At 42.9% G+C, this 21,754-nt stretch overlaps 1 protein-coding gene across 7 annotated transcripts in view; it reads right to left on the minus strand.

Annotated features, from left to right (window-relative positions):
• Positions 1 to 720: 720 nt before the first annotated feature.
• Positions 721 to 21,754, minus strand: part of NIN (ninein) — a 58,221-nt gene continuing 37,187 nt past the window's right edge. For 4 of the 7 annotated variants that reach the window (XM_040067747.2, XM_040067740.2, XM_040067742.2 and 1 more), the window contains 13 exons: positions 20,691 to 20,816; positions 19,794 to 19,863; positions 18,888 to 19,103; positions 18,457 to 18,570; positions 17,104 to 17,226; positions 16,444 to 16,557; positions 15,378 to 15,524; positions 14,460 to 14,639; positions 13,720 to 13,869; positions 13,312 to 13,410; positions 10,359 to 10,529; positions 5,128 to 5,241; positions 721 to 4,439 (listed from right to left, as the gene is read on the minus strand). In XM_040067747.2, coding sequence (XP_039923681.1) covers positions 4,230 to 4,439; positions 5,128 to 5,241; positions 10,359 to 10,529; positions 13,312 to 13,410; positions 13,720 to 13,869; positions 14,460 to 14,639; positions 15,378 to 15,524; positions 16,444 to 16,557; positions 17,104 to 17,226; positions 18,457 to 18,570; positions 18,888 to 19,103; positions 19,794 to 19,863; positions 20,691 to 20,816 — 1,834 coding nt within the window. In that variant the 3' untranslated portion in view covers positions 721 to 4,229. Of the gene's footprint in view, positions 4,440 to 5,127; positions 5,242 to 6,954; positions 7,508 to 10,358; positions 10,530 to 13,311; positions 13,411 to 13,719; positions 13,870 to 14,459; positions 14,670 to 15,377; positions 15,525 to 16,443; positions 16,558 to 17,103; positions 17,227 to 18,456; positions 18,571 to 18,887; positions 19,104 to 19,793; positions 19,864 to 20,690; positions 20,817 to 21,754 lie in introns of those variants that run through there. The other 3 variants (XM_040067748.2, XM_040067743.2, XM_040067746.2) reach the window with 2 other exon arrangements.

Genomic DNA, 21,754 nt, shown 5'->3' on the forward strand with positions numbered 1-21,754 from the left:
CCTCCTGTCAGGGAGTTGTGCAGAGCCACAAGGTTCCCCCTGAGCCTCCTTTTCTCCAGGCTCAGCCCTTTCACAGCTCCCTCAGCCTCTCCTGCTGCTCCAGCCCCTTCTCCAGCTCCGTTCCCTTCTCTGGACAAGCTCCAGCCCCTCAGTGTCCTTTCCATGAGGGGCCCAGAGCTGGACACAGCGGTGCTCGACCATGGAGGATGGACCAGGACCCACTGTGGCTGCCTCCAGCCTTTCCCATTCCAGGACTCTGTGAAAGGCTTGGAACAAGCACTCGGTTACTTCCCCTACAAAGGTGAGGAGGAGGGACGCAACTTCAGTTGAAAACAAGCCAAGGTGTGGTCACTACCTGCCAGATTTTTACACTTCCGTTCCATACTGTTATAATGGAAGAAACTACTTTTCAGGGCTGGCAAACCATCCTTTTTATTATTGTGTATGCCTGTGATAAATGTGCAGATGCTACTTGAAGCATTTAAAACATCCACGGGAAGAGAGGATCCCTAGAAGTGTCCAAGGCCAGGTTGGATGGGACTTGGAACGACCTGGGATAGTGGAAGATGTTCCTGCCCATGGCAGGGGTGGGACTGGATGGGCTTTAGGTCCCTCCCAACCCAAATTATTCTGGTTTTCATGATGGATAAAAACCAAAAGACACAAGTATGCATCATACATTTATGTGTTTTTTATGTTCATTATAAATAATGCGTCAGTTGTTTCATCTCTCAGTTTTACATGATGTTCTAAGGACAATATATTACACCTGAACAAAACAAACTCAACAGGAAAAAAAAAATAAAAAATGTACATTTGTTTTCCTTTATACAGAAGTTGTTTGTCATGAAATGACACCGAGCAGGAGACTGGACAGGTAAATGATGGAAAACCTGAGTGACAGGGATGGCATTTGCTGGAATTAAACAAAAGGATTTTACTTTTGATCCATCCAGACAGTTCCCACACCCTGCTATACCTAACACACAATCTGGCTAAAATCAAATATGTTACAACCCTTTTCCTTTCCCCAGTCAGAATTCAAACAACTCAATTTTCCTTGTATTTAAAGTACTACTTGTGGCACGTGCCCCAGTATAGACTTTTAAATCATTCTAAATTGACAAGTAGCACTTCTGCTGCGTGAATTTTGTACACCTGCATTAAACTTGGGGTCTGTCCCCTTCCAAAACCCCCAACCTGAAATGTCTACGTCCCTTTATTTTCACAGTGATTCATAAAGTAAGAGTGGAAAACATATAAAACACCTTCTGGTAATGAAGTAGTTCATATGCGACGTGGCAGGACCTGTTGCAGGAACCAGGCCTAAAAGTTCAGTGATTTTTGACCGCAACAATAACATTAAATACTTTGGTTTTTGCCTGTTCTGCATAGGAGACACATTCACGCACAAACCACCCCTAGATGCTTAAATAAATGACGTTGTTTCTATGCTTCTTTTCAGTAGCCTGGACTTTGTAAAACAGCTGCTCCTCTTCTGAGCTGACACAGTGGATTAAGGAGCAGCGTGACACCCGTCTGGAAGCAGCTCTGCCTTTCCCTGGGATCCCTCCCTTTGGGAAGGGATTGTCCTGAATTGTCCTGTGGCAGTACAGTACAGGAAGGCAAAAGGCACAATTAATTCACACAAATCTTCCAGTGAAATTGGGAGTTTTGCCTCAAAAGCATTTACCACTTTACCAACAGGACCCTTTCCTCCTGCTCTCTCCTGTAGTTAAGTTGGGGTTTTTTAAGTTTAATGAAAGAGAAGGAGAGCAAGGTAGGATAGAGGAGAAAGGGAGAAGCCAAAAATCCCTTTTCCCTATTTCTGCTTCCCCCTTTTTGGTGCTGTCCTCTTAGCAATGCCTATGTTTGGTTTAAAAAAGCCTGGTAACTACCAGGAGATTAAAAGAATTAGTTAAGCAGTCCAGCTTTTAAATTGAGCAACATGAAAGTAATTGCACAATAATTTAAGTGAAATATTCATTCCTTCCTTTTAGACTTTGGTCACAGACACAAGTAAATCAAGGTCAAGGTATGAAGTAGTCCTAAAATGTACTAGGCAATAATATTTATTTTTTTTCCAGATGCAGCTCTGTACCTCATTTCTTTTGTTTCCTGGAAATTATTTTAGAACTTTGCTAATTTCCACAGCATGGGTTTAGGGTGTGCTCAGTTCCCACTCTGCCCAACACACAGCCCTGGTACCCACACAGAGATTTATTATAATGTAACTCAGACCACTTGGTGATGAACAGCAAAAGTAACAAGAAATCACTACTTCAGCTTTTGTAACCCTCAGATTTCTATCAATTCAAGACATCCCCAGTTTGTGGAAATATTTTTGCAGCCTCTGAAACAAATCTGTAAAAATCCTTGGATTTGGAACGACTCGGAGAAATCTCCACTACATTCATTTAGAAGGGCACAGCAGTGGAATGATTTATGAAGACTCCAACATGATGTTCTTCCATGATTCTATTTCCATCTCCGCTTTGTTGCCTGCACAAAGCAATGGAGGAGGAAAAAGAGGAGGAAAAGAAGGAGGAAAAGGTCACTTCCAGTGTCTGGTTCAGTCCACGGACGCTCCAAAACTGGTAAGTAACCCCAAAGACACGGGGAACATCCTCTCAGCCGCATCAGTACACAGTAAAACTGATTTTCCACAGGTTCCTCCACAGCTTGCAGGCAGTGTTGCCCCAGTTTCTGGAGGACTTTTGGCTCGTGACAGAATTTTCAGCTTGCCAGTGGTCTCGGAGACAAAACACCTCTTCCTCCCCCTCCTCAATATTTCCAGAGGTCCAGTTTCAAGTATTCCAGTGTTTAGTTCTGTTTTACTGGTCTGAGGGAGGCAGGGCAGGTTAACACACACACCCTTGAGAGGCAGGCTCTTACCCAGCTGCTTCTCTGTCAAACCCCTCTGTCGTGAAGGTGATCCCAAAAATTTTGCATTTCCCCACTGAGCCGAGGGGAGCTTCCACCTCTCATCCCAAACCTTGATGCTCCTCTGCAAGTTGGGTGAGGAGCACCAAGGAAATACTCAAATCCAATTTGGTTTATCCTGCTTTCCCTAAGGTGTGTTTATCTCCCTCTGCTGACATTAATACCCACATTTATAGCTGAAGGAAGCTGATTTAGGCTGTTAGTCCCTGAGTTCTTCATAATTACACTGAATGTGTTTCTTCACGACTAGTGACAGATTCTGCACTAGGATTAGCACAAAAGACAAGACTCTTCCAAATGACTCCTCAGGTCAGAGCAAATGCTGCATTCCTGGCAAAGCTCCACGTTCCTGAGGGTTCCAACAACAGGATCTCACTGACAAAATCATCCAAGCGCCCCTCTTCATTCTTCTGGCAGCTGTTTAATAAATACACTGCACTGCTTTACTGAATTTACAAGTCACATAAACAAAACTCCCATCTTTGCTTCTGCTGCGTGACTCTTCCTGGGTTTAACTCATCTCCATGTACAGAAACAGTAAGGCCTCTACAGTTCAGAGCTGTCTGGCAGCACAGCTTAAAAAAAAAAAAATAGAATAAAAAAAGAAATAATAGTTTTTGTTAGCTGGGAAATTTCTTCAGATGAAATACTGTCCCCACTTAGTTGGAGGCAGTACTCTACTTCTGTATTTTAAATAAACCTCTTTTTTTTTTCCTGAGCTCTGCAGAAAAACAGCCATCAAGAACAACCCAGAAGCCCAATGAATAACTGCTTTAGAGAAACCAGAATCAGTTCACAGGACACAGCCCATGGCAGCAAAGTCAACAACATTTCTACTGACAGAGCTGAAGACTGACCCATCAGGTTTGGAGCATGAAGTATTTTAGAGAGCTGAAAATATTGTTAGGTTTTCAGTTTGACAATCTGAGTTTGCTTTAGGCCTTTGCTTCAATCTAGATGATCCAGTACGGGAAATTCAGAATTTGGATTTTAAGTGAAACCCAAGGCATCAAAGTAAGCTGACCTAAAAACCCGTAAGTTTGGGTTGCTTTTTTTTTTTTTTTTTTTACATAGTGATGATTACTTTTAGGCCAAACTTAGCAGAAAACCACTTTGGGAGCCAACAAAATTCTCCTTTGGCAGTACCCAGTTTGGGAACCGGCTCTGTGCTCTCTGGGGAGGCGTTGGTCGCTAAAACTCATTCAGTCAGAGAAGGCAGCGCAGTGAGAAGCTGAAACGTTCCCATTTCAGTAAAGTGCACGGGGCTGTGCCACAGAACAGCTTTGCTATGACCTGATCTCTGCCGCTGGGCTGAAGGAGGGGGAAGCCAGGTTCCTCACGATCCTGTTGAGGTTGGCGATTTTCTCTTCCAGTAAGTAATTCTTCCTCTCGGCGGTTTTCTGCCGCTGCTCCGTCACCTCCAGAGCCTTCAGCAGCTGCGCGTTCTCCACGTAGAGATCCTTGACCATCACGTCTGCCCTCGTGTTCTTGGAGAGCTGGGGTGGGCAATGGGACACGGGCACTCAGCAAAATAAAAACTCAATAAAAACTCCAAAGGAGGGTGGGGGAAGCAGGTGAACGTGTTAATTAAAACTTCAAATATCAAAGGAAAACCCCATTCCTCTCCTTAACAACCCAGCGTCCTTAGAGATGCTGTGAACATCTTGAGACTGGAAAGGTTTTTTTTAGGGAGATGGGGTAGATAATAGATAATATAATAATAGTTTCAAATTAACCTCGTCAGGTGAGTTCTGCTCTACAGCATTAATCCTCTGAGGATAAATTTAGTGCGCAAGAGAATCCACAAGCCCAGTGATCCCACAGAGAAACTGCCAAAAACTCCAAACCAGCATCAAACAAAGGATGTATTTGGGGCAGGAGGCCTCAAAGAAATCAGTACTTGATTTTCTCTTCAGGAAATTTTTTTTCTAAGCAACTTTCCCAGTTAGCATCCTCAGCTGAAATTTGATTTTTGTTTCTTGATTTAGGAAATCAGTGAGCAGTGGATTCAGTCCCCAGTTTGGGGGTTTATGAAGTTTTGGGCAAATATGCTGGAGTTGAGCTCAAAAGCATTAAATAAAACCCCTCTTAACTTTATTCTGAACAACAGCTTGGCAGCTTTTGCCCACTTTGGGGTTTACAGAAGGAATGGGGAAGGTTTGAGGAAGTCCAAAGAACACTCACTTGTTCTTTCAGCTGATTTACTTTATCTTGGAGAAGCCTCTTCACAAGCCTCAATTTCTGCTCCACATCCATCATCCGCTCTTCCATCATTTTGAGAAGCTGCTCATGACCCCCCTGGAAAGCAACATTGATGTGAAAATCAATTAAAAATCAGTTCCCAGTCACCAGTCCATTTTGTTTTTCCAGTTTATGCTCAAGAAAATAGCTGGCCCTCCACACTTCAGTCTGGCTTAGAGGCAACTAAATTAATAAACCCTTAATTAAAGAAAAATATTGCAGCAACACTTATAGGACACTCTCAGCATTGCGCCGGTTTTCCAGGCAAGTTACACTTGGGATTACCAAAATCAAGGAAAAAAATGATATAAAATTCTAAGTTCTGTCTTGTCTGTAACAGTCAGAGCTGGATAATTTCTTTTCCTTGTTCTTTGGTGCTGCCAAATTTCAGATGAACGTGGGGAAGAAAAATGCCAGTTTAATGGTTTTGGAATTAAAATAAGGTGAAGTCACAAAGTCAGGTTTGACAATGTAACTCTCCCATGCCAGAGACCCCTTGAAATTGAGTAATGTCCAAAAGAAGTAGGATCCCAAACTTCTTTTTTTTTTTTTTTTTTTACATCTTCTTAGATTAATTTTCATAGCCCTAAACTGGTTTTCCTCTTTTTTTTCTTCAGCAAGGTGAGAGTGTGACTAAAAGCATCACAATTCCGTGTCAGGGAGACCGTTACACCAACACCTGAGGGAACTTTTCCCAAATAAATAAATAAGAAACACCAGGAATTACAAAAGCACTTGCTTGGATTTAGGAACTTTCAGACACCGACTGCAGGAAACTTGTGACTGTTATTTTAATGCCAGTTTGTTACTCCAATTCTAGGCAGTCACTTGAGGAGATAAACGTAGAGAAAGCGCCAACCCAAAATAAAAACACCTTCAAACCCAAACCCATCCCACCTGTGGAGGGGAGGAGAAATGAAAATCTGCTTCAGGTAGGGAGTTCCTCATTTAAAACCCTGCAAAATGATCCCCTTGGGGGGGTTGATTTAAGCTCACTCAACATTTTATTTGCTGCAGCAGCAGAAACTCAAACCTGTGTATGAGGTAATGTGATAATTCATTTTTTATGGAAAAGCTTACATCAGAATCACACAGAAAACTGTTTTACAGTGTGGGTGGAATGGGTATTTTTCTGAATTAATGGAATTTGATTGGAATTCGAAACCCTGGAACTCACTACTCCACTTCCCACTGGTTTCAGGAGCCTTGAGTGAGTAGTTAGGTGGAAAAGAAGAATTAGAGAGGTCTCAATACCTGTGATCCCTGGGGTTTTTTGCCTTAAATGTTCTCACTTCACATTATTTCATGTTTAATGGGAGAAGTCAGCTCAGGCAGCAGCTTTAAGGTCATTAAAAATAGGAGAAAAAAAGATCTTTACAAGCAAACAGCTGAAATGGTTCATGGCTCCAACTAGAAAAATCACAGGCCTTAAAGAGGTGTTTTTCTGAACAATTAAAGTATTAAAATCCTAATTTCATCACGCAGATTGAGACAAAATAAAAACTATAGAATTTTATCCAATAGCCACTGACTTTCCCTTTTTACTTGATGGCCACAGCAGTAGAAGATCCCTCATTTTCTTAAATTTTCAGGTATATCTGCTAAAGAAAAGCTGACTTTCTGTGCTCTAGGACATCCCCACCACAATTCTTCCCCAGAAGTCCTGATATAACAATGTTCATTATCAAAGGTAAATATTTTGCCTAAAACTTGTTCATTCTTGAAGTGGAAATTATTGATTTCTATGAAGACAAGAGACATTATGCTTAAAAAAGGATTTTATTTTTCATTTACATCAAAAAAAGAGTCATCTTTTCCTGTTAAAAAGTTTATACATCTTATACAAAAAATGCAGTATAAATACCCCAGATTTTCTTCAAATCTCATATAAAATTAGTACCATTTGAGAAAAATAGGCTCTTTCCCGTACTGAACAACTGCACATTTTAAATAACATAAATAAAACCCATTTGTAACAACTTTAAAAAAAAAAAAAGCTTCTGGAAGCTTCTGAGCTTTCACAAAATAGCTTCTAGACAAAATAAATAAGAAAATAACACTGCGGAGACCTTTTTTTGTTGTTGTCATTTTTTTTTTTTTTTTTTTTTTTTGCGACCAAAAAAAAAAAAAAAAAAGGAGAAAAAAGAAGAAAAAAAAAAAAAAATAGAATTTGATCCTCAAGTTTCTCAGCTTATGCCAGTTCTGTGTTTTTGTGTGTTTTATCATGGAAAAGGAAGGGGATCAAAAGCAGCCAGAGGTGTCAGAGGTGCCCGATCCTCCGGTAGGAATCTGCATGCACTGCTCGCTGCTCCGGTAGCAAGGCCTAGAGAAAGAAGGCAAGTGGGAACACTTCACCCTGATATCCAGGTTTTTCTTCAAAACACGAACGCTTCAAGCAAAAAAAAAACACCACACCAACACAAGCAAAGCAAGCGACATGGGACAAAAACAAACGAAATGCGCACAAAGAGAAAAAAACGTGCAGAGTATCTTACATTTCCCATCTGGAAGCGTGAGCGTTACACGCGCACGGCTGGGAGATTGAGGGGGCATTTTCTACACCCAGTGATGGACACTCATCCGTGGTTTTTTAAAGATCAGTGGCACTGATTAAGTTAGCAAAGGTTCTTAGAGGAAATGCTCCCCTCTCTCTCTCTCTAAAAATCTTATTTATAACATAAAAATCTCATATAATAGATATAAAACCTCACAGATTGACAAGAATTTGGGGGAAATGTAACCAAACTTGCCCCCCCTTAGAAAACTTTGCATTTCTATCTCAAACCTTGCTGTTTATCCCCCAGAGTGAACAAGCAGCTGGTCAGAGGTGATACGAAATTTGAAATAAAGAGCTGTACAAAGGGGGAACTGAGCAGCTCAAATATTAATCAGTGTTAGGCAAACTTTGGGAACTATTGGGTAATTAACAGGCTCCCAAATTTAGGTATTGAGAAAGAGATATGAGGTAATCACAGCACTAGACACAACAGAAACAGTCACTGAGTATTCAGAAGAATCCAGACAGGTTAACACAGTAGAAACAGCTTAGGAGTAATAATTTAATTTAATTTAATTCAGTGAAATTCAAACATGTAACAGCAGCCTTGGGATGAAAACAACTCAGGCCTGACTGCAAAATGAATGAAAAACCACAGACAACCAGGATCAAAAAGCAATGGAAACTGCAAAGCAGGATAAACACAAAATAATTCCATTAAAAAAACAAATAAAAGGGGCAATAACCCTGGATACCTCATAACACAGGATCTAAGGAAGCTGCAAAATGCAAAGCAGCAGCAGAACTACGTGATTCACTTTACACAGAAAGCACGGAGAGAACCTGACCTTGTACTCACTGGTGAAAGGATGATGGAGAGGGATTAGGATGGAAGCTTTCAGGGTGCTAAAGGGGACATCAAAAGGGACATGAGCTCAGCTAAATGTTAAACCCAAAAAAATCAGGATGGCAAAGGCAAAAAAAAAAATCAGAGATTCAAGCAGGGGGTGCTCACAAGCAGCAGCAAAGTGGAGACAAATAAATCCGGCTTTGTTTATAACTGCAGGTTTTTAATAACAATTCAGAAAGTTATGTAGTTAAAAAGGGGTGCTATAAACCAGAATATCCACTCACTTTAAGGAAAAAAAATTAAAAAAAAAAAATTTGAAAGGATTAAGTGCATTAGTGCATTGACAGCAAATTTTTGCAAAGCCTCCTTAAGTATTTTTAAATTCACAAAGCTTTTCCAGGAAATGTAGGAGCGATTCATCTCTAGAACTTCAAGTTCCAGGATGTGACTCCTTTGCAGATTGCTCCAAAAATCTAAATTACAAAGTCAGCACTCCCAATGCAATCCCAGCACATTCATCCTCAGCTGCCACTGCTGCAATATGGCTTTGACTGATTTTTAAATTAAACTGCGCATTTTGCTCCCCCATGGTCTGGGACCAAGTGCATCAGCCTGTGGTGATGCACTTCTAAAAAGGAACCTTACAATCAATTTGTTTCTACTTAACCTGAAATTATTTGCTTTTATTTCTTTAAAATTTTAAGAAACATTTTGGTTTTATGCCTTTATTAAAAAAAAAAACCAAAAAACAAACAACCCAAGTTTTAGATACTTTAAAAACTGGTTATTGCCTATACTCTCTCCATAATGTAATTTTTCTGGAATATCTATTTCCATATCCAGAGATTTTTGAGCTTCAAAGTTTTGGTCTTATTATAATTACTTTAAGGTATTATTTTAAAGTATAACTGCATAACTGCAATCTAAATTCAAAATATAAGGGTGGTTTTCCCTCCTATCAGATGAATAAACAGCTAATAGTATTTTATCTAATTTATTTAATCTAAGTGTAAATCTAAATAAATGTCTAATCTAAAACAGATAAAATACTAAATATACATTTAGGTTACTTAGAGCTTTATCTTTCCTCTTAAGATAAGAGTTGAAATATTATTTTAAGACCTCATTTGGCCTGACCCAAAGCTTTAGAGATTTAAAGACACAATTACTTTTCGAAGATCGTTTGGCAATTTTTATATGGTAGATACAAACATTTCTATTGCCTGTAAATCAGTTTTTACCAGGTTAAAAATTAACACGAGAAGAATTAACTCTGCCCAAGGAGGGCAGTGGATGAATTCATCTTCCTTGGAACTGGTTTTCCCTCCGAAATGCCAGTGCTGCAGTTTCTGCACAGCACTTAACAGTGCCCTGTGCCTCATGGCCAAATCAGGAAGGCTGACCTTAGAGAAAGGACGAATTTGTGTCCTGAGGATTTTATGGGATGGATGCCTGTGCGATATCTGGCAGGGTGTATTTTAAAAATAACAGCTCCACGCAGTCATTAGGTAAAGAAACAACAACAAAAGCCCCTATAAACATTTACTGCACGTGGAGCAGGAGAAAAGCCAGGTAAATGTGGATGGGAGTGGGTTGATCTCTAAAAAAAATGAAGAGGACTCCAGAATGAAGCTCTGCCTCAGGCTAAACCACGCTCAACAGCATTTTTTGCACATCTCCTTGCCGGCATGAAGTCGAATTTTCGAACTGGCATAAACAGAGAACGGATCTCACCAGAATTTAAAAAAAAACAAAACCAAAAACCAACCCAACCCAAGACAACTAAACCAAATATTTTCACTTTGAAAGGTGAGGAGAGAGCCTTACCTGCTGCATGTTTGTCCCCGAGGGTCTGCTCTCGAGCTCTTCCTGGAGGCGCTGACTCCTCCTCTCCGCCTGGAGCAGCTGCTGGTGGAGCTGCAGGAATTGTTCCCTGGGCACCGTGGCACAGCCTTGCTGCTGGGAGCTCTGGCTACGCATCCCCCCGGACTGGAGCATCTGGGGAAGGAGAAAAATCCCAAATCCACCACAGCTCCTGCTCCCTCTGCCAGGGACGCGCTCCGGGAGCGGCTCGCTCTCGGATTTCTCGCGGGCAAGAGAAACGCGCCCGGACTCGGTGGTAGAAGGGGAACAGGCAGCTTTTTCCCCAGTGGAAAATAAAAAAAAAGATGGGATTTCACACAAAGGAAGCTGGGCTTAGATTCATCGTTTCGGGCCCTAATTATAAAAGTCATTGAATTGTTGATGAATTCCTATCAAAGTTTAGTTGGCGAGCTTTAAGTAGCAATAATTTCCCATTTCAAAGGGCAAGGCTGAATTTGCGCTGATTATTAGTTGGGCTGATTATTTCTAATCTTTAGGATGGAGAGGGAACATTTACCTCTGATATCACATTCAGATTCCAGTATTTAACACCCTATTGATATTTCCTAATGTCCATTCCTAACTGTGGAAATATTAAGAGCTAAGACAGTCACGTGAAATGATTTAGAATTTTTCCAGACTAAAGCAAAACCCAAGTAAATAACTCACAGCTGGAAGAGTTAATTATACTTAAAAGGACCAGAACTGGACAGTAAAAGTCCCTGATGGTTCAGACAAACTCATTTGCAGCTGGAATTTGTGCAGCATTAATAATTTCCTCCCATAAAGGCCCCGTGGCCTTAAAACTATTACTCTGTTCCCTTAGGAAAAGGTGTATAAGATTATCTTGGTGATTTTAATTTTCCTTTCACAGCTGTCAAAATTATCCATTTTGGACAATGTTTCAGTTATTGACTTCACCTCTAACTGTAAGTATTTTTCACAATGGTGCAGCTCTTCTGGCCCTGCTTCCATCCCTGTCTCTGCTGGTCCAGGTAAACACAAAATAGGTTTATAAATACTTCAAAATTAAACTATTTCTACTTTTTAAAGCTGCTTAGAGGTTCCCTCTGTCTGTAAAGGAGCTGTTCTTTTCCTGACAATATAAACAGTGAAAATAATGAGATTTTGGAAGAATTTCTTTCAGGGTTCCTGCCATGTTGTGAAGCACACGAGTAACTAATGAGGAAACAGTCAATTAGTGTTAACAGCATCTTAAAAATAAATACTCATGAAACAGCAATGAAAACAATATAGCCCTGCTGCACTCATCTGTGGAAGAAAATGGAACAAGCATGAGCTTGCTAAACTATCAGGATGATGCCAAGTGGAACCAGAAATTAATTGATTTAAGGAAACATTGGACGGTCTGGTGGAAAAGCATGCAGGCACCAGAGGTAAAGATGCAAACACCTTCAAGCCTCACAGTCAACAGGGGTAACAGGAAGCCACTTTTCATTGCCTCACTCCCAATTTGAATTCTTTTGGAAGCAGTGGGGAGATTTCTCTCCATTTTCACGGCGACCCCTTAGGAACACGCAGCTCCTGGGGATGCGGAACCCCACCGCACAACGCATTCACCACAGAGAGCTGTCCAAAATTGACACCCAAATGAATAGTGGCTTCTTGACTTCAGAGATGCATGGAATAAAAAGAAAAGAAATCCATTTTTAAAAATAAATAAAGGAAATGTTTTCTCCATGCTATGGGGGTACATTAAAAATTATTGCTCTACCTTCGCACACTATTTCAGAGAGAGAACTGCCCCCTTCTCTGCTAGTTCCAACCACTGAGTTCTAGCCAGGTTAGCCATGGACAAAAGGAGAACAGGCACAAAAGAGAGAGTTAGAAGTCACAAATCACGGAGTGAATGTTGCACACCCCTGCTGGGAAAGGGTTAGCAGGAGGAACAAAATCCTGCGTGTTTGAAATGCACATTTCAGGAGAAAGCGCAATCCCGGGCTCGGCGTTTATGGCTTTAAGTGTTTGGCATTTTCCCAAAGCTTAATTAAGACTATATCAATAAATTCACAGGGAATCTAAACAGTCTTTTCATTAACTTGTCAAAAATCTCGTATTTCCTAATTAGGTTTTTACAGTTTTATTACTAATTACAGAGGGTTCTCAGCCTAATGGCTCCCATTTGATGAAAAACATGAAGCCATTTAAAAAGTGTTACAGAAGCATCACCTAAAAGATGCTTTGACTTATGGAACAAGTAAAAATTGTAGGGTTTTTTGTTTTTTTTTTTTAATATTATGTTTTAAACTCAAATCCAGGATAACAAATTTAGGCAAGACTACTGAGAGAGAACGTGGAGGTCTGGGCTGACCTTAGGGGACGCACAATGAAGTTGCCCATTCCTACAACCAAGGACTCCTAAATTTTGATACCCAGCATAATCCATTTCCAGCAGAACTTGTACAGCAGCCTCTGGAAGAATCTCCACTAAAGTTTTCACTCGTGCCTTTAAATTAACAGTAAGCTGTGTACGTTGATATTTGATCATGATTTAGATAATATTAAGCTTACATTTAGCAAATTATTCACAGAGGAAATAAGAACAGGTTTCTACATAAAGAGCAGCAGCACACAAATATCAGGAAATTTGAGGTGACACGTTTTAGGAAGGAAGAGAGAAGTGTCAGCCTTGCCTCAAGCACAGAAACTAATTTCTTTGCTATTTAATTTTTTACCCAAAGCCATATGTGAATTACAACTAAGCAAAACATGCTTCAGAGAGCAGGATGTTTGCCACACAACCTGCTCATGAAAGATGAGGTGAAACATCAGGAGAGGTTAATCCTTCTAGTTTCAATTTGTTTCCTCTGTTGCTGCACAGCCATCAGTTGTTTTAAAATAAAAGAAATTCAGTAACAGTGATGAAGGCCCGCAGCAAACACTGAGTGAAAAGTACCTCCATTAACTGATCATCCAGCTTGACTTGCTTTTTTCTTAGCCCTTCGTTCTCTGAGCTGGTTTCCAGTTCACGTTCAAGAGAATTCATCTGACTGATCTGTCAGAGACAAGAAGTTCCCTTAGAAAAGCAGCAGTTTCTCATTTTGTCTGTTCTTCCCCCCTCAGGAACCATTGAATACCAAGACAACTCAAGTCTACAAACCAGGAGTACTTGGACAAGTGCTCTGCTACAAGAGCTGTCTCACAGCAGATGCACAGAGCCCTGTCAGCTCCTTCAGACACAGACTTGTGAGAGGCAAAGAGCACAAAATTCAGAGTAGAGGAAGAAAGTTCCAGCTTCTCCCTTGAGCTTCTGAGAGATGGAAACTACTGCACTGATTTGTGTGTTTCCCACCCAAAAACTCACCTTCCTGTTTGCAGATGACAACTCCTTCTGAAGCTGTTCACACTCTCTCTTCAAGCTCAGCTTCTCCTGCTCTATGGCTTTGACAATCCCTGACTGGCTTTGATGCTTTTGGTGCTTTAGGGAAAGGACTGTGGATTCCAGCTGTCGGATCTGAGGAGGAGATCAGGGATGAGCAAATGTGAAAAGATGTTCCAGGTAATTCCACTTCGTCTAAAACACCAGTTGATTTTGGACTCTCAGAATGCCGGGATGGTTTAGGTTGGAAAGGACTTTAAATCCCATCCCAATTCCACACCCTGCCATGGGCAGGGACACCTTCCACTATCCCAAGCTGTTCCAAGCCCTGTCCAACCCGGCCTTGGACATTTCCAGGGATCCAGGGGCAGCCACAGCTTCTCTGGGCAATTCTGGGGTATTTTTATAACATATTTGCTTTGATATCTTGGCCTTCCTTCCCTTCATCCTCCCCATAATCCACTTAATACTGCGAGCCAAGAAACTGCACAAGAAGAACATCAGGAATATTAAGAATCTTTTTACTAACTCGCAGTTGGACTGAAATCTTGGACAAGAATTACCAGCACTGTCTTTTAGAGAGTAGAAATACCCTGAGAGTGCTGTGGTGTCTCCTTCTCTGGAGACACTCAAAACCTGCCGGGACTGTGATTTACGCAAACCGAGCAACCTCCAGAGCTCCCAAGCCCAGCCCCTCCCGTGACCTGCCAGCTTGCCCAGGTTACCTTTTCCCTGCAGTGAGCCAGGTCTGTTTTAGTGCTCTGCACTTCCCTCTGCAGCCTCTCGTTGTCCTGCCTGAGCAGCCTCTGCTCCTGCTCCGGCGGCTGCTCCAGCTCGTCCCACTGGATGGGCCCCCGCTGGTCCTGCGGCCCTGAGGGAGGCACAGCCGCTTCCAGAACCCGGTTCTTAAGACAGACAGAATTGCAGGGTTAGGCCTTCAACAAAGAAGCAGACATTTGCTCTATTCAGGTGGGTTTGAGGTGGATTTTCCCATCCCCATCTCCCTCCCAGCCTTGTTTTTCCCTTAAGAAATCCAATGTGCAAATCCCAAACGCTTCCCTCGACTAAAATCACGGATAATGGCTGGGTCACAAGGAGTTCAGCAACACAAGGAAAGCAATCTGTGCTCTCTTTAGAGCCAAGCAGAACTCAGTATTCTATATTATGCACTAATAGCTGTAATTTAGCTCCTGTTGTACAACCCTGAAACAGCCTCTTTTCCAGGTGGACATTAGATATTCCTTAATTACATGGCAAACAAGCCAAATTAGTAACTAAATTCATAATAGCAATCCCCAAGACCGCTGTCCCCAACCTCCTTCAGCTACAAATCCTCATTAGCTGAGAGGCTGGTAGAATTCTGTACCTTTCAAACCCAAGTTGCACTGGAAATTAGATCCCCTGTCAACGACTAGTTTAATTTTTACAGTTGACAGGTGCAAATCAATACATTGCCCGCAGATTTGGGGGTTTTATTGGCAAAAGGTTTCTTTTGGGGGAAGAATGGAGGTGGACTGATCACTGCCTGTCCACGTTCAACACTTAAAACGCAGTTTTTTAAAAAAAAAATCAACTTCAAACCCGCACCTTATACCCAACATACAATAATACAGCTACCTCCTGAGATCCCTGAAGCCCTTTACCTTTTCACTGGTGCTCTGCAGCTGCTTGTGCAATGCCACCACCTCTTGTTCCAGAGTTTCCTTCTCCTGCTGTGTCACCTGCAGGTCGGATTTCAGCCGGGACATTTGGAGGTTGGTGCTCTGCAGGGTTTCATTGAGGCTCTGAACCTGGAAAGAGCAGGAGCACAGCTTGGCTTTTGCTGGACCAAGATTCCCTGGTGTGGATCAGGGATCCCAGGTGTTTAGGATCTCTGATGGAAGGAGTGAAGTGAAAACGCTGATTTCACGCTTTGAAAGTGTTAAATTGAGTTTATCCACTCTCTTCAGAGTGGAGCTGAAGGGGATCAGGCTCTGCTCCCAGGGAACAAGAGACAGGATGAGGAACCAACTTCAAGGTATGTCAGAGGAGGTTTGGACTGGATATTAGGGAGAATTTCCTGCTGGAAAGGGTTCGTGAGCATTGGCACAGTCCCCATCCCTGAGGGATTTAAAAGCCCTGTGGATGTGGCACCTGGGGACATGGGTCAGTGGTGGCCTTGGCAGTGCTGAGGGAATGGTTGGACTCAATCTTAGAGGGATTTTCTATCTTTAAAACTCCCAAATTCCTAAGGAATTTCCAGCTTTCTGTTCCAAGCTCGCAGCTTAGAACAGAATAGAGCCACAATGCTGCATTCACCAGAAACATCCTCCAGCCCTGAGCATTTACTGTGATATGCTGGCGAGAAGCTTTCCCTTGAATTATTTATTCTTCCTGGCAGCCCATGGCCGAAGAGAAACTCCAGGAACCACTTGATCCCATCCCTGCCTGGGGAAGGATGAGCCTTCACCAGGACAGAGGAGCAACAGCAGAGTCTCTGCAGCATTTTGGGAATCAACAGGCAGAGGGAATTGGCAAAAGCAACTTGTCTGTAGAGAGAAAAATCCCTCATTGTGTTTAACAAGTTTCCTTTTGTGCTTTAAGAGCATCACTTGGAGAGCCCCACGAAGCTGGCATGGCATCAGAAGGGGGCTTTCATGAGAAAAAGCACCACAAGAGATGATCAAAATGCTTTTAGCCAGGGTTATCACATAAATCAGGGTTTCATACCATGTCCTGGGAGAGGCTGAGCTGCGATTTCAGTGCCTGACTCTGCTGCTCCCAGGATTTCTGCTCCTGCTTCAGACTGCTGACGGCACTCTCCAAGCAGCTGACCTGAGCTACCTGCAATGAGATTACATCAGGAATCCTCACTCAGGAATTTTGGTTTTACTCAATTTGACTTCAAGGGTTACCTTAGAGGGAGTTAAAGCTAAGGAAGGAAGGAAAATGCAGGAAAGCAAAAAGCCCCTCAGCTCCCTGGATCTCCACACAATGGGATTATTATTTACAGCGTGCAGATTGCTCTGCTGCCGTTCAGAGTTCCAGTAGGTTAGAGATGCAATAAAAGTCCAAGAACACTGTCTTCCTTGTCCTGCTGCAGTATTTATATCCAGGCCTCTCTTCCTCACAATGTTTGGAATTTTCTGCATAATCAAATCACAGCAAAGCTGTGCTCCGGAATTCAAGCTTTCCTCTCTAAGACCATTTAGGGAAAAAAAAAAAAAAAAAAAAAAAAATCCAGGCAGTGGCAATTAAGCTTTTATCTGGCTTGAGGGCAAGGGGGAAAACATCCAGAGAAGTTTTACAGGTTATGGTGACACAGATAATGATAGAGGGATTTTAACAGCCCTTTGCTGGTGGTGATGTGGGTTTGCAGTCCTTTCTTACCTTATCAATACATCTGTTCAGTTCCTCACTCAGGGCTTCTTTCTCTTTCTGCAGCTTTTCGTTTTTAGTGCTTAAACTTGAAACCTCATTTTGAAGGTCAGCGAGATCAGGACATCTGGGCAGCTGTGGGAAACAAACCCCTCAGAGTTGCATTTCTGTCCCAAAATCCTGGGCTGCCCAAATGGTTTGGGTTGGAAGGGACCTTTAAAGGTCAGCAAACTCCAATCCCTCTGGAATAAGCAGGGACACCTTTCACCATCCCAGGTTGCTCCAAGCTGTCCTTGGACACTTCCAGGGATCCAGGAGCAGCCACAAATTCTTTGGGCAGCCCGTGCCAGGGCCTCCCCACCCTCTCAGGGAAGGATTTTTTCCCACAATATCCCATCTAAACCACCGGGTGTTAGAACACACGGAGGGAAAACCACTGCACTGCTGACTTCCAATCCTTTTCCCAACTGACCCCGTGCTTTATCTCTGCCTTTCCTCATTCCATCTCCTGCCTGTAATTACACTCCAGCCACAATCCACTCCTTTCTGAACAGGCCTCAGCTGCTTTTGCTTTTTGAGACCATTTATCTACCCTGAGCACTGGGTGCCTCAACTGAGTGTTTTACACTCTGCAGAAAATGATTTTGTGGAGCCCTAATCAGGGAACCGACTCATTTGAAGCCTTCATTATCTGTGTTTATTAGCATATATTTACAGCCAATTGAACTCTGCTTGTACAGGAGATAACTGAGCTCTCCAGGAAATTATCCTCAGATGTTGTGAGACTCCGGTATCTCCAGATGGGTTTAGCAACAGGAATTCCCCCTGACAGGACATGCTGGAAGAGATCACTCCTTAAATGGAGCTAAAATGGGTTATATCTCCAGTCACACAGGGAAATGTTCTCCTGTGGAGCCCATTTGCCCTGCCTGATCCTTAATTAGAGCTTTAAATCTTTATCTTGACCAAAGCTTCTCTTTGTAGCTCCACTACTCCCAAAAAATATTTTGGCAAAGTCTAAGTGTGCCCAACCTTATTTGAAGAACTGCGCCCTGGCCCTGGAGCCTGTTTCAAGAGCAGCTACATTCCCTTACTTTTATGACCTTTCTTCAAAGAAATTAACTATTTCCACCTCTTAATTTTCATCCATTAAGAGATGGTGAAAATCAATCTGATGGCACTTGAACAGAATCCCAGAAGGGTTTGGGTTGGAAGGGACCTTTTAAAGGCCATCAAGTTCCATTCTCTCTGGAATAAGCAGGGACACCTCCCACTATCCCAAGTTGCTCCAAGCCCCAACCCAGCTGGGCCTTGGACACTTCCAGGGATCCAGGGACAGCTCCTCTAGACAATAGGATGCCATACCTGTTTTGTCTTCTCCAGCTCCTGCTTGAGGATGTGGTTCTCCTGCTCCAGCAGATGAGCCTGAACCTTCATTTTCGACACCTCCATCTCCAAAGACGACACCGTATTTGATGACTGCAAAAAACAAAAGGCTCAGATTTCGATTCAGGAGAGTCACGGAGCACCAGAGTTTAAGCAGAGGATGCTGCAGCCACTGGACAGAGCTGAGATGGCCCTGGATGAACAACAGCCGTGCTGGAAAGTGCAGGGAAAAATATCTGGCACCACAAAGCTGCGCTTTCAAGACAAACCTGCGCATTTTTCCCTCCTGGCTTTTGGCTGCTGTTCTGTTTAAGCCAGCACTTAGCAAAGCTCAGCTTTGAAATCCCACGTACATCCCAGGACAGGGATGCCAATTCCCTGAAGTCCAAGTGTCCTACCAAATCCTGTACCTCAGTTTTGGAGTTCTCCAGTTCCTCTTTCAGCAGCAGCCTCTCCTTCTCCCATTCTTCCAAGGTACACTTCCCCTCTTCCCTTTCCTTTTGCTTGAGCACCCTTGCCAGCTGTTGGTTGAGATCCTGCACATCTGCTTGGTTTTTGGAGTTCCTCTGGCTGAGTTCTGTATTTTCAGAGTCCAGCTGTTGGTTCCTGGTCTTCAGATCCGCCACCTGAGCGGGGACAGCAGCGATTTTACACCAGGAATGAGATTTTGGCTGTTTCCTTTCTATTCCGGTGCTTAAAGATCTAACAAGTCTCACTCTGACAGTGACTCCAAACAAATAATTTGTCATAATTGGCCTTAATTAGACCAGTCATATCAGTCATCCACACTTTGCCAGGCTGGTGTGGATTTTGAGGGTTATCCTAAAAGATTATCCTGAGCAAGTATTTCCCTAAGCAATCCCAAGATGACATGGATGTAAAAGGTAATTAACCCTTCTATTTCACCCATTGTAACAAGCCACCCCTAAAATAAAAGTAGCAGCCACATGGACACAACTGGCAGCATTCCTAGACCAAGCCAGCTGGGAAATGAGCAGAGGTTGAATCACAATCTCTATTTCCCATGGGCTACTGCAGAGAATCACAAAAAAACCCCCGACAAAACAGAAGACTTAAACTTTGTATTTCTATGAAATAAACTTTCCAAGTTGACCTTGGAAAGTGCTCTCTCAAGCCTGGACAATTCTGAGCAGGTCAAGCAAGCCTCAATCCCAAAGAGGCAATAAAAGAGTGATCAAAATGTTTGAATTTATAAAGTGCTCGTTTTCTGCTGCCTTTGTGACGATCCAAGGAACAGCTTTGATGCAGTGATGATTTCCACAGAGAAGGTTCTGGGGCTCAGGTCACACACACACCTGCTTTTTCAGGTTGTCAACCATCTTCTGCACAGCCACCTTCTCCTTCCTCACAGCCTCTATCTTCTGCCTATGGAGAAATGAAAGCCCATTAACACTGACATCAATTATCAGTGTACACAACTGCAAGATTGCACGGGAGGACATCACCTCAACTTGTGCCAGGGGAGGTTTAGATTGGACATCAGGAATGATTTCTTCACTGTCCAGGGCAGTGGTGCAGTCCCTATCCCTGGAAGGATTTAAAATCCACGTGGATGTGGCACCTGGGGACATGGCTCAGTGGTAGCCTTGGCAGTGCTGGGTTAATGGCTGGACTTGATGGTCTAGGAGGTCTTTTCTAACCTTAATTATTCCAAAAATGAGCTTTTTTTTTTTTTAAACACCACCAGAAATGGTAATTGTGGCTATTTATTTCTTGCTCAGCATCCCTGTTCTGCATCAGCTTGGCAAGTGCTCAACCTCTCAAGGTGCCCCAAGTGGGTCTTTCCATAATCCCAGGACCATGGATGGTTTTCTGCACTTGCCAAAGACCCAAGCACTGGGATAATCTGTCAGATGAGCCTCTCCCTGCCTTTGCTGAAGCACAAATAATTGCATCAGGTCAGCTCCTAAATCGGTCCTGTGCTCGTGTGTGTCACCGGGTCACCTCGATGCCTACAGCTAAACCCCTGCCTGGCTCCTGGGGCTGCGCAGGACAAGCTGGGGCAGGGAAAAGGATGAGAAATAACATGTCAACCTGCTGGATTTCCAACAGCACCACGAAATAACCCCACTTTGGATTCGTACAGCACCTAACACACGAAGGAGCTTGGAGAGAACGGATGAACCCCTCGTGGCTGAGCCACAGCAACATCCTGAGGGCATCACAGGGTGCATTCCCCTTGGAATTCTCACCTCATTTCTTCCCTGGATCCATTCAGCTCCCTCAGTTTCAGGCTGGAAGCGCTCCCCTCCTCATTTAATAAAGTCACTTCGTTTTTCAGGACGGAGTTTTCCTCGCGGAGCCTCTCGGCCTCACACCTGTGGCAGAGACAGGAAACAAATGAGAGCAGTTCCTGTAGGGCACCTGGAGAGGGGGGAAAAGTCCCACAAGTCAGAGGTACCTGTAATGCTTCAAAAACAAAGCTACAATTGCCTTGTTTTATGTATAAATGGCATATCTATATTTTACTTGAGTTCAGCAGGATCGCTCCCCGGTTTGTTAAGAAAACCCCAATTTTTTACAAAAAACTTTAAAAAAAAAAAACCCCAGGCTTTTAGGGCATCTTTTTGAGCAGCTCAAGTGAGTTAAGAACTAAAGTTTCACACTAATATTCTACATATCTTTCAGGCCTTAAGCTACAAACAACAACTGAACACCACAATATGCAGGCTGCCAGGAGAGTGAGCTGTTTCCCCCAAGTGGAATTCAGGATTCTGGGAACAGCACGGTTGGAAAATGTCTTCTCTGTCCTCAGGAGACCGCACAGAAATAACTTAGCCACGGTGGGACACCTGAAAAAACAATTTCCTGCAGGAAGCTGGTGCTGAACAATAATTAAGCCACTTGTAGCCACTTTATCCACAAAAAAAAGCTGGAATACAGCATTTAAAAACAAGTAGGTAAAAACCTATAATGAATGTATTTTATAACTGTGTTTACCGTATCACACCCCTGAGGGGTTCCTGACTGGGAAAAAAGGCCCTGTCATTCTCTAATATTAACTTAAATATCGAGGAAAAACAGAAGCACTTTCAGCATCGCAAATTGCCGTAATTCGGCGGCATTCACCGAAACACCGAGGAGAAACAGGAGCAATTCCAGCCTCGCGAGCAACATTCAGCTCTAGAAGGGAACAAACCGGGTGAGGTGAATATTAGTAAAAAGCTACAAAGCGCTCTGGGAGTGTTACCATGGAGCTTTGGACAATGGAAATACAATGGGTTTGTGCTGGAGGACGAGCTACACACGGTGACGG

Source organism: Hirundo rustica, chromosome 6 (genome assembly GCF_015227805.2).
Source record: "Hirundo rustica isolate bHirRus1 chromosome 6, bHirRus1.pri.v3, whole genome shotgun sequence".
NCBI lineage: Eukaryota > Metazoa > Chordata > Aves > Passeriformes > Hirundinidae > Hirundo > Hirundo rustica.